Source organism: Thunnus maccoyii, chromosome 10 (assembly GCF_910596095.1).
Source record: "Thunnus maccoyii chromosome 10, fThuMac1.1, whole genome shotgun sequence".
Taxonomy (NCBI): Eukaryota; Metazoa; Chordata; class Actinopteri; order Scombriformes; family Scombridae; genus Thunnus; species Thunnus maccoyii.
The window spans coordinates 32715283-32728751 of NC_056542.1; the positions used below are offsets into that span (position 1 = coordinate 32715283).

The 13469-nt window shown below is 40.0% G+C and overlaps 1 protein-coding gene across 3 annotated transcripts in view; it reads left to right on the top strand.

The window, feature by feature from the left end:
• Positions 1 to 13469, top strand: part of grik2 (glutamate receptor, ionotropic, kainate 2) — a 201829-nt gene that overhangs the window by 137555 nt on the left and 50805 nt on the right. For 2 of the 3 annotated variants that reach the window (XM_042423288.1, XM_042423289.1), the window contains exons 12-13: positions 1463 to 1581; positions 6723 to 6940. In XM_042423288.1, coding sequence (XP_042279222.1) covers positions 1463 to 1581; positions 6723 to 6940 — 337 coding nt within the window. Of the gene's footprint in view, positions 1 to 1376; positions 1441 to 1462; positions 1582 to 6722; positions 6941 to 13469 lie in introns of those variants that run through there. The other variant, XM_042423290.1, reaches the window with a different exon arrangement.

The window sequence follows — 13469 nt, forward strand, 5'->3', positions numbered from 1 at the left end:
CAGTCTGCCTGACACTCCCATGCTCCAGCACAACACTGATGACAACTTTGCTCATCCATGTTCATGGCGAGCGGTAATTGGCTTTTCTCAACATGATTGTAGGAAACACACTCGGAGACCTCTGCACAAGGGATTGGGTCACATAGTCACATACGCCACAGCAAGGTCGCAGTTCAGCTGAACTCAATTTGGCATTGCAAATTGACATGCAAGCAAATCTGGGACAAATTGAGTGAGCGGACAGATTGATTTAAGGCCAAGGATTCTCTTAAAGCAGAAATCGGGGGACATTCAGAGGTCCTTGAGCTACACTCGACAATATCCTCCTGAGTGTTGTAGGGGTGAAAAGGAACGCCACCGCTAACCACATTATAATGGCAAAGCCCATTAGTCAATGACAGGGTACAGTTATGATGCTGTCATTTTATCAATACAGCCATACATCTTCATATAGAGCCATGTATTACCGTATTCAACCCAGCACTACTGTATTTTACCCAGAGGACAATGGATCAAAACCTTGACATGAAGCGGTGCAGCACTTTCATCTGCATTATCCTCCATGCAGATGTTACATCCACTTGAAGTTATCATTTTTGACTTCCAGTGCAGTAAAAGGCCCACACTGAGACAAGTCTACATTATGCATTGCAATTTGATTAGTCAAACCCTTGTGTCTGTTAAACAGCTTGAGTCAAGATAGGGCTCCAGTTCCCCCTCTACTCTGGCACAAACCAAATCAGGTCAGGATGCTTAATTGTAGACCAATCAACCTTTACTAATGTAATGTCACTTTTATTTAACATGAATAAATGAGAAATCTTTCAGCTTGAGGAGTGCGTCGAGTGAGGGGGAGCACTGGGGCCAGCGTGGGCATGATGGGAATGAACCGTTTGATCTGCTGAATATTAATGCTCCTCCAAGATTATAAGGATTATTAGTTCTTTTCTCAGCTGACAATGAAGTTATTTTCAGACCCCATCGATTAAATTACTGAGGGAATTGCCTTTGATATGAGCACGCCCACATGAGGAGCCACTTTTGGAGTATGAGTGGTGTTAATTCAAGCCCACTCCCCAAGTATTGTATGTTATTAAAATTGAAAAACACACAAGAGAGATTCAGATGAGCAGTCATTTTTGAGGCTTTATTTTAACTAATAGGTTATTCAGTGAAGCAATCCTAATCAGCATCTTCCAGTAATTCATGTAATATACTCTTATTGTACTAATCCAATTAATAGCATAGCAATCTGAGATATGTACATGAAGGCATAGCAATGCTTATTGATTTGGGAAGTGTTCTCACGCATGATATGTAGTGTCTCATCTCTGGACATGACTAACTAACCATTGTTTTTTCTCCCGTCTCCCCAGGTAGGACGACATTGTCTGCTCTTCATGTGTCTTTATGCAACTGCAATAAACATATATATGTGTGTGTTCTTTGTTAATTGTCACAGGTTTAGTCCCTACGAGTGGTATAACCCCCACCCTTGCAACCCTGACTCGGATGTAGTGGAAAACAATTTCACCCTGCTAAATAGTTTCTGGTTCGGAGTTGGAGCTCTCATGCAGCAAGGTAGACGCCTCTGCCTGCCCCCCTTTTCTAGCACAAGTCCCACTTTTTTGCTGGGGGTCAACCTTGCTCTTTTACCAGGCCCATGACCATGCATGGGGGCCTCTGTGCATGTAGCTAGATGCTTCACTGGTACAGTCCAGCAGGACAGACTGAGTGTGTTTTGGGATTTGAGTGATGTGATCAGTGAATGAGGATAGTGCTCCTGCATGCTCCCCTTGTCCATGCACCCCAGCTCTTACCCCTTCCCTAGCCTATTCACAGCCATTTGAACAGGTAAGTGTGCCCGCCCAGAATATCTGAGATGAATCAAATGTGTGAGACGGAGTGAGAATGTGAACTCAGCAGCTTACCTTGCCTGTTTGGTTTTGTTTCCTTCTGCCAAACCAATGCCATATCTTCTCAACTAGTTGGCATCTTTAGACTGAGAAAAACAGTCAATGTTTAAGAGAAAATTGAATGTTATCACCTTAAATCTTCAGTGGCCTTTATCTTTTTACAATGCATGTAAAAATGGGAGATATGTTGCATTTTCAATTAAGCATTTCTTCCAAAGCAATTGACAATGCAACATATTTGAAACAGGTAGTTATGATTTTAAGGCCTGAAAAGCATGGTCTCTATGTCTGCCTTGCATCTGGTCAGTGGAATGGAGCATACAAAGAACTAGCTGCTATAGTCAATAATGCTGCTTTAAAGGGTCAGTTAACCCAAATGACAAAGCATTTGTCCACTTATTTCTAATGGTATCTATCCATGTTTAGGTTTTATTTGTTCAGAGTTTGAAATATATGTCTCCACCCCAGCACAATGAAGGTGAAGGAAAGTTGTGGTACTCACAGTGAGGAAAAGCTATGTTTAAAAAAGCAGGAGCAGGAAATTGTCCTTGCAGAAACAATGTTACTGTTACCCTGGATAATTCACAGGATTCACTGTGAACCATTTTCATTGGAACTACTTTCTCCTGAGGAAATGTAGTCCATATGAAAACTGTTCACAGTAAGTCTGCTGATTTTTTAAGTAATGTGAACATTTTTTTTTGGCTTGAATTTTTAAAATATAATTACCCAGTCAGAGTAACATTATTTTTGACTTGAAATACAGTAGATTTTAGAAAACAATCTGTAGTGGCTACCCCATGTAGCTCATATTTAGAAAATTAAAATTACAGTTACGTCCATCTCAACAACGTTTTTCAACATTTTTATGGTCATTTTACTTTCACTAGTTTTAATGGATGTTGCCACAGTAGGTAGTTAGCAAGCTATGTACTGTAGGAACATGATATTCCAATTCTTAATCCCGACTACTAAACTTATTGGTCAATTGCTTCTCCGGTGAGCTCAACTGATATATGATCTTTGAGGATTAAAACGATGTTGATATTTGAAATTTAAAAAATCTGAACCGACAGCAACATCTCAGAATCAAGTAGTTCCAATAAAAACTGCCAGAGAAATGGGAGCAGGACTTGTATTGGGGTGGAGGCAGAAATCAGTGTGTCATCTATAAACCTGTACAAATAAAACCAATCTATGTTTTTTGTCTTTGTTTAGGTAAACTGACCCTTTAGGTCCACAGACATCTCAGTCTTTTCTAGAGTTTAGTATCTGATAACTTATCTCTGGTTGGCTGGTTGCACGCTATGACCTAGTTTTACTGCATGCTTACTAATATCCCCAAATTATTGACTAACTTCTTTCACAGATTTTTATTCATTTGACTCTTACGATGCAAGTATTGTTTAAACAATTTGAGATCAAAACATGTTGATTGGTTTGACTGTAACCCCTCTCCAACAAAACCTTACCAAAAGATTCTATGAATATTTAGCATAAAGATTTTCAGCAAAGCATGTATATATGTAACTAATGAAGACTGGTGAGATGAGCTGGTTAACATTTATGTAAATATCACTTGTTTTAGCCACATGATACAGCCTAGCGTAGTGTTGTTTATATGATGAGCAATTATGTTGGGTTGACCAGTTGAGAAGATGTGGCTGAGGGCCAGAAGGCTGGGGGATTAGAATGGAGGAACACACAGTGTCTGCATGGCACAATGCTGGTCTACACTGTAGAGAGGCTCCCTTGCCCGGCGGCTTGCCCCGCCCCCCAGAAAACTGTGGGATGTGCTGTTTGGTCATGACGTTACCTTGGGTACATGACAGTCAGCCCCAACCAGGCTCTGTTTGGGTTCGACTCGCCTCTCTGTGTGGGTCGCCCCTCTTTTCTTTTCTGGTTTCTGACGTGGAACAGGGTAAGAGGCTCTGAGCTGGTGACATGTTCCACTATTAAACAAACCTGCATCTGATAGCTGGCCATGGGTCGGACACAGAATAAGCAGAATCCACTGCTGACAGAACTGATGAAAATGTTTTTGTGTTCATGCCTGTTACCTTGTTTTTTTTTTGTTCTTGGTTGTGGTTTGATGAATGGGCAAAGTGGGTGGCTGATGGCCATGCAGGGCGACTTTGATGCTGTGGTTGAGCCATGTTTGACATTGTGGATGGCTGCGGCTAATAAAGGTTAAACACACAAGGTTCAGGAGATTGTTCCATTGGTTAACTTATATGTTAAGTGATAACACAGACAAAGAAGTCATTGTTTTGTTCCTATTTGTAGGGGAGGCCTTAAGGCCTTAAGGGAGCCCCCTCTACATTTTAAGTACCAAATTACTTCTCCACCATTACTGAACCAATAGTGACTTCAATCAATTTCATTTAAATTTTTTTAGATAGTACATTTCAAACCATATTGCCAAAAGAACTATGAGCTATACCCTTATGTTCATGTCTAACTAATACATAAAATGAAATATGTTTCAGGAAGTTGCCTGGTTGGCTTTTGCAATAATCCAGCTCTGCCCAATAGATTGCTCTGGGGTTCTATCATAATGACATAATGTAAATTTGATGCTGTTGCAGTTAATGCAAACTCAGTGCTTCTTCCATGTCTATGTGTTGTCTTGATAAATTCATTATAATATACATGTCCACTGTACAAATTAAATCATTACATCTTCATGTCCTACTCACCATACTGCTGCTCTGATTTTCTCCTCTCTATTAGTCTGTTTTCATTCACTAATTTTTTACAGTTTTTTTTCCCCTTTTTCAGTTGCTGTTACTGTCAGTGTTAACATGTCTAATTTAACATGTCCTGAGTTTAATAGACATTGACTTAACCATGCAAAATAGGGACAAAATGGCAATGTAGAAGTGGATGGAATTAATTTGTGAATCATTAATTAATTAGCGGTGAGTATGACATGACTCAGTGCTTGTACCAATTGAATTAGTTCTGTTATCACATACTGAATTAACTAATACAAGGCATTCACTTTATTTAGTCAATATGTCAATATGCTGGCAGTTTAGAAGAAACTAAATGCTTTACCTTACATTATCCAGTGAGTAATATGTCAGGAGTCCGATGGTGCTGTTAGTTAAAAAAATTAACTATCACATATTTTGTGTGGTCCATGCTAAAAGCATTGAAATATGAATTTTATTGCCCATATTTTGAATGTTATCATGGTGTTACAAAAGAGTAGGTGTGGTACCATTGCTCCATTATTTAAGCCTGGAGGCATGCTAGCAGTAAACACATTCCAGAAGACACCACTTGTGAACAGGCATGATTATAGTTCTATTATTATAAGTAACCAGTATCAATTTTGTGATGTTTGAAGGTTGACATTAGCATGGCATTTAGAAGTCATTAGTTCTTATCACTTAAATGGTAAGTTTACCAGTGAGACAATCTCCTTGAAACTTGCAGTACCCCAGGATGAGGGAGTACGGGTGGGACCCGGAGGGTTGTGCAGCCCCTTCCAACCTGCCATTCCCTCCCCATTGCAGTATCTGTAGTGGTGGGCTAGAGTTGGCTGTCATGTCTTTCCCTGCATGCTCCCTCAACAAGACAGCTCACTCAGGGGACTGTGGAAAAGAAAGAAAATTTGATGAAAAGTGAGAGTGCAGATTGAGTCTCTCACAAAGGGAGTAGAGCACAAAGTTCTTAACCTCCTATCTCTCTGACTCTTTATCAGCTTTCCCTCTGAGTGAACATGCAAAATCCCAGCTTTCAATTGTTTAAGTCACTCGAGTAGAATAGTCCTGATATAACCCAGGCCAACCTTCTTTCACCCGGACAACAAACCTTCCTCCCTCCCACTCACTCTACCCATGCGCATATGCTTCTCCCTGCTCTGCATACACTCTGCATTACACTTGAATGAAAATGGATTGGCAGCATTTAAGTAAAAGGAACAGAAAAAATAAGTCCATGCAGAAAGTGTAAGGGCCTGGTCAGACCAGCATTTTCGACAGTCAGTTAATTTCAATGTAATCAATGTAATTAGTGGATTCACTGGTAGAGATGAAGTAAGCCATATGGAACTTTCAGCTTTGGTGAGCATAGAGATTCAAGTTCATGCTGTTGACTAAATGCAGGATTTCTTGACACGGTTGACCTTTGAGGGAACAGAGAGTTGGACAGTCCAAGAAAGCAGACATTATCATATTAGTGGCATCCAGTCCAAATTGATATAACCTTCAGAGTATTAACTGCTCCACTAAAGAGTTATGTCTTGCAGACAGTTGTGACACAGAAATCTTAAATGCTATTAATACTTCTTGGAAAACTACCTAAACTTATTGCTAAGCTCTGGTTAGCAACTGAGAAGGCTCTTCCTGACTAGAGAGCATTGGTGGATAGCTTGCCAGCTACAGTAAGTTGCCATCTTACCTCAACTGCATGTCACCAAGCTTTCAGTAAGAACGCACAATGAATTTCCACTTTCTGGTGTGACCAGGCACTAACATATTTATTTTGAATTCAAAGAAAAAAACAGGGTTGTCTTATGTTAGTTGTAGTAGAGGCTGAAGAGTAAAGACAGTCAGACAGTCCAGAACAAACAGGAAGCGTGACTCACATGGCCAGCGTAGGACTATTAAATATACTCCAGCAGGTCCAACCATGAAGCTGCCCACTCTGTCCACTCTGTGTGTCTGTGTCTGAGTCTGAGTGTGTGATCCAGGCAGCAGGTGCAGAGGCCTAGCCTGGCCTGGCCTGGGTGCTGCCCCCTCTCCAGCCCAGTGCTGAACCAGGCCTCACCCCCATCCCTCTGCTCCTCTCGTTCAGGATCTGAGCTCATGCCAAAAGCCCTCTCCACCAGAATTGTAGGAGGAATCTGGTGGTTTTTCACGCTCATCATCATCTCCTCCTACACGGCAAACCTGGCGGCCTTCCTCACTGTGGAGAGGATGGAGTCGCCCATCGACTCTGCTGACGACCTGGCCAAGCAGACGAAGATAGAGTACGGAGTGGTAGAGGATGGCTCCACCATGAACTTCTTTAAGGTACAGTTACAGCTGGATATTATTAAACCAGGTATAGTCCTTTCTAATGTAGCGTCTAGCTGCTTTGTATACAATACACAATATAGTTGTGTCAAGGCTCATGATGAAGTTTGAGGTGACTCTTATTTTACAGACATATCAAATATCTCAAAGTTGCATGGTAATTATAAATAGTGCATGTTTTCTATATAAATACTGGGTTATTTTTTGTTGAGGTGGAAATTTAATGGAACACTAAAACACTGAACTGCAAGTCATACTAACAAAAACCTATGAGGATTAAGCTCCTACTGAGTGATCAACCTCATGTTACAATTGTGCTGAAACAGCAATATTTGACGACACTAGTTTATATCTGACATTAAATAAGATGCTAATATCAAACCAAAGAGACATGACATCATCAGGGTTAATTTTCAGACTTGACAGAGCTTCTCCAAAGCCTGAAGACTCCATTCAACTGTTCTCACAGGCTGAGTAGTACTACCTATGGCGAGTTCCTTGTCTTTGACATATAAAACCAGTTGACTGCCCTCTTGCAGGACAGAATGGCTGTCATAATTCATGGTATTGAGACATCTGATCAAACACAACTTTATTTTGCAATATGCATATAAACTAAAATAACAGGGTCCCTCTGTTAGTGATTTGTTAGTGAAAGGGTTAGGGTTAGCATTAGGGTTAGCATTAGGGTTAGCATTAGGTTCAGGGTTAGGGTTAGGGCGTTAGGGTTAGGTTGAGGGTTAGGGCGTTGGGGTTAGGGTTAGGTTGAGGGTTAGGGTTAGGGTTAGGTTTAGTAATCAAATCACCAAAATCCAGTTGTCATGACAGACCGTCAGGGGCTTTTGGAGCCCCTAGAGGCAGTTGCCTACTGTACGTGACTAGTAATCCAGCTAAACAAGAATTTGTTTAGCTTTATTGATTATCTTCTCATGTTTCAACTAGTTTCACATGATCAGATCCACATGCATGCATATTCTATATGTATACATATTTCATACACACAACAGGTGACAAGGTGACAGTGCTAACCATTGGACCACTGTGTCACCATGATCAAATGCTGCTGTACATTTTTGCCAATTGAAACTGCCTGGTACCATTTAGAAGTAACAGCTCTGCCCCTTTCAAGGTTCTGCTTGGTAATCCCCTCAGTGTAGGATCATATAGAATACCTGTTGCATATCAAGGATGTTGTGCTAATTCAGCCAAGTTTGAAAACTTCCCAGCATAAGATCCCTTTGCTCCAAGTTTGATTTCTCACAGCTGTGCTTTTTTTTTTCTTGCAATCCATCGATGGCACTCCAACAGCTTTGAGATTTCGCTTTTTTCCCCACCTCGTTTTCATCCATCTGTGCATGAGCACACATGTATTCACAGGTACTGTTCACACACAGTGACACAGTTGTGATTAATATGTTTGTGTGTGTTTCCTCTTCACGCTGAAACATACTCAAAGCAATTCATTATAAAACTGCTGTGGTGATAGTTGCACAGTCTCTTAATCATTTCACTGTACGAATGAATGAAAACAACAGTTGGTGTAGGAAACAGCATATGTGCTTGTTAATCATCCCACCTATGCTGAGGTCCCTCTGCAGCCATAATTTACAGCTTCAGGTCAGACATTGTTAGTCTATATCATTTGTTCATGATGGCTTAGGTTGATAAACATACTTAGGATAATAGTGTTGTTTACAGTTTTCTCCGTTTTATTCAGGTTGTTCACACCTGCAGTCATTTATTAGTGAGGAAAAAAGAGAAAACAAATTTAACAACCTCTTTTAGTTTATTACTCCGTAGCTCTGCTGTCATTTACATCAGACCATAGATTTCCCTCTGCTTCATACACTGACTGTAATATTCTCCCTGACCAGAAACTCTGGATCAAAAGGCTTTTTTGTGACAAATCCAACCTTGAATGTTGTGAGCAGAAGCATTAAGTGTCTGAACTCAAATGTTTTGAGAACTGCGCAAAAGTAAAGTGAACTGTTAGAAGCAAGCAAAAAAAGAAAAAGTTAAGTGAATGCATTTGATGTTGTGAAACTGCATCACTTCATTTGCAGCCTTCAGACCATATATGATGCAAGAAGTCCTGTTTGAGTAACAGATGCGTGAAGACGTGAAGACTTATCAGACGCCAAAACACTGCATGACTTTTATAACTCTAGAAAGTTATCACCGCAGCAACTATTTTATCTTTCGTTGCAACAGTCGTGATGTAAATAGTAGAAATACATGCTCATGTTAATGTTTCAAAGTAATCCACCAGGAATTAGTGCTGTTTTCAACCAAGTTTGCTACATGTGGTGAAATGGTGGTGTGAAGTTCACTGTAATCAAACTTTGGTGTGGTCTCACAATTCTATTGCTAGACAGAATGTTGATACTATACAGTTATACAAAAGTCCTGTGAGTTATGATTTATATTCTTGGGGGAAGATGATCCTTTCATGGAAAGTTTAAATGGACTCTCTGCCTTGGAACTGCAGAAAAAGCCTTTCTTTTAACTGAAAATAATGCACAGCCTCATGTGCAGCACCAGGGCATCATGTATAAGGAGGATAAAATTCCTTAAATCCCCTTTTACTTACAAAGAATGAAATAAGGCTCCTTGCATTCTCTCACCGCTAGTTGGACGTCAGTAAACAGGTGGGAACAGACAGTGCGTGTTCACTTAGGTCTAGGAATTTTCAGTTTGCGCTAGTCTGCAATATTGTCTGTGGTAATCCTGATGTGGGTGTGTTATGAGTATTCCCTCTTCTCTGTTCATCTAGACTGTTGTAGTAGCACCTGTTATTGACAACTACTGGCAGACAAATCTCTTCTCTGTTATCTGGAGAGACTGTAGACAGGACACAGACTGACAGTCTCTGACTTTATTTTAAAATATTATATTCACATCAAAATGCATTTATATATGTGAAAAAAGCAGTAGAAAGCCTTTGTGTCTCCAGGGAGGCTGTGTGAAATCTGATACATTGCCTCAAGTGATGTAACATGACTACAAATTTGAAAATGAAAACAATATCCTCATCTCTGCTGGAGGCTAACAGCTTCAGGCTACATTAGCTGTTACTAATATAACACACCTGAATCTCAGACCAAACTGCCGATGTTCAAGCTGCATTGTGGGTAATGTAGGCACCAGGTTTTGACAAGGAAGAAGAATAAAAAAGACAATATCTCTGGTTCTGCTACATTGATTTTGATACTTTAACTGTCATGTTATAGGGGTGTAATGCTGAATCGGTGGATTTCTCTTTTAAGCTCACTGTAGAATAATAAGTAGGGTTGGGCATCGAGAACCGCTTCTAAATTAGAACCGGCTCCAAAGTTCCGATTCCAAAGGAATCATTAAGAAATTTTAATTTCAATTCTGCTTATAGGTTTCTAAACGTGCTACATATCTGCAAGGATGTGGCTATCTGCCAGAACCTATCTATGTCATGCATCAACACAACAGAATGTTGATTTGTTTATGTATGAGCATGCATGGCTAACATCACAGCAGTACTGAGTGAAGGATGGGCCGTGGTAAACACTTTAAAGTGTGGCTTTATTTTGTTAAAGAGAGAAGAGAGAGAAAGAGAGAGAAAGCAGAGCACAATGCATGTGGGAAACTGATAAGCTGTAAGTCAGATTGCACATAAAATCTGACCAAACATTTAAGGCAGCGCAGCGTTGGTCTCCTAGCCTGAGTGTGTTATCAGCCAGCATTAGCACCATGCTAACACCTCCAGTAGAGCCTGGGATACCAAGCCATGACACACTGTGTATGTATGTAAGTTATTGTTTCCTGTTGTCATTAAGCTGTTGCTCTTCTTTTTCAATATTTTCTTGCTGTACAGCTCAGTACAGGAACTCCTCAACTGCATTCAGACTGAAAACAGTGCTGTGTAAAACAAGAGGCTGTGTTTGTGTGGGTGTGTTGTTTAAAGTGCCAGTGAGACAATGAAATACAATCCAGCAAGTCCAGTTGGAGTAACAGATTATTGCGTTTAAAGGCTGATCAGAAAAACACTGCGCAGCACTTTGTAATATTCACAGACTGGATTTTACAACTCTGCAAAGTTATCATGCTGCAGCCCTGTATACTAGTGCACACATGTGACATGTCTGTGTCTGCGGACCTCTGAAAAAATTACGAATGGAACCGCGTTCATGTCCGCATGGAAGTCCATGAATTGGTAACAGCTCACTATGTCATTGAGGGAAAGATGAAACAGAAAGTACTCAAAACAAAAGCAGAATATTCACTTAAAAGTACTTTAAATTCACTTATTTTAATGAAACAATAAAAGTCAAAGTAAACACAGAATTTAAATTATTTTTGTTATCTAAACATTTAACCTCTTTTTTTTCATAACTGGAAAGGGACAAGAACTGGAATCAATTAACAGAATCAGAATCAATAGTCTCTGTAGAAATGTTATAAGAATATTCTACAGGGCTTGATATGATAAAACACTTAGAGCGTCACATGAGCAGAGCCTTCAGCCAATAAGTTCATCTCAAATAATATACAGTAAATCATGAAGTAACTGTAGAAATATTAGTGAATCAGGAAGCTAAAAACATGAATAAATACTTAATAAAATAAAAAAATAATAAAGTTTGCACCTACTAATCAGCAGCTTGAATATCAGATCCCATGATACCTTTTATATTTCATGTTGTTTTCTGTGACATGCAGTTGTTTTGTGTTTGAGTGGATCCAGGTGGATGCAGAAGGCATTTGTCCTCCTCTAAGTAAACATATTCCGTCCACACATCCTGTCTGTTGTGTTTAAAAGACGCTGTTGTGATGATGAGTGTTTTGATCAGACTTATCATCAGTGTTAGTCGATTTAGTGCTGCACACTCACACATGATGTACGCACACACACATTACAATCGCGATTCACACCAAGGAATAGAAAATACAAAATACCCACTGTTTGGGTAATTATTGACTTGTGCTGTAAAATACGAGTCTAATGGTGGCTAATTATGTAAATGTCTGCATGGGATAGTCTCTGAAGCATTGAAGCGTCTCACTCGTCTTCCTAGCAGGGACATTCCCTATGGACCGCCGCTACAATAACACTGAATAATTTAATAAGCAAACACACACTGCTGCTGTGTCTTGCTTGTTAGCTAATAAAATCACATCTTATTAAAGGCAGTGCTGGTTTTTCCACCTTGTGTGTTTATAATGGGGTGATGCCTGGCAGAGTACGGCAGAAACAGTAGCCCTTTACATGGCCGTGGCACTGAGCTCCATGTCCCCAGGCTATACAAGCCTGAATTGTTTTGCATTAGCCATAAGAAAGATGAGAGGAACACCTCCAGCATGGTGATTAAATCAAGCAGATAAAGCTTATTGAGATGATGTGCCTGATACCTGAGAGAGGAGAGAGAGAGGGAGGGTGTGGAAGAAGAAGATAAATTATTTTCTATCTTGCTCCAGCTCATGGCTGTATGATCCAAAGTGTCTGTGAACACACAATGGCAGCATATTGCATATATGTTAAATAATAAATCTGTATTTTTCAACAACAATTTCAGTTCTGCATTTAATTCAAGTCAGTGTCTTTTTTGAAGTATTTAACAGAATAATGTTGCAAAATGGAAGGGGCTATAAAGTTTTCTTGTTGGAATGTTGTTCTCCTGAATAATATAATCATACTCCATGTTACTACTTTGCTTCTTTGTTTATGAGAAATTATGTTTTCATTGCGGAATCTGATTTGTTAAGAGTAACGCCCCTAATCATCTGATAGGAGAGCAGGAGAAGCAGGGGGAGAGAGAGGAATGAATGTATGAGTAATAAATAGTCTTCTTGCTTTAACTTACACTAAGCTCCATAATCAATGGTTTTATATTAACAATGGATCACGTGATTCCTTGTTGTTCCCACAGACAATTATCACTCAACTTCAGTTCCCCTCTACTTTACAGAACACTTTAGTGTCTTTCAGCACATTGTTTTGGTAGAAGCCCGTGATTTCTGATTCAGTGTCATCGCTGTCATTAGTGTCATTTTTAGCCACAACAGGCAAAAAAAGCTGTAAAACCAACTGTACATTACCTGACTAGCACCAAACAGTAGGCAGACACAGTTAACAGCTAGCTGGTGAACACAGTAGAGCACTGAGTATCTAAAGAGTCGATATTTTTCTCAGGAGTTGGTAAAGACTATAAACAGAGCTAAAAGTACAGAGAATATTAGACATACATTTGCCAGGCAGACAGAAATACAACTTCAAATCATAGACTGTATAAAAATATGGACGTAGTTACCGTGACGTCACTCGTTGGTTTCTGAAGAGCGGTTTTGAAGCTCAAAGTGAGCCGCACCGGCTGTCGACATCTTGGCAGTGCGTGACTCTGCCTAACTCCCAGCCAATCAAAAATGGGCAAAGAGGCGGGCCGAATGGCTGAAACAAGCCACCTAGCGGCTGGCGGACCTGTCACTCAAAGCTGCCATGTCCTTCATTATGCAAAACTTTACAGTGTAATAAAACTTAAACGGGTGAGTTATAAAA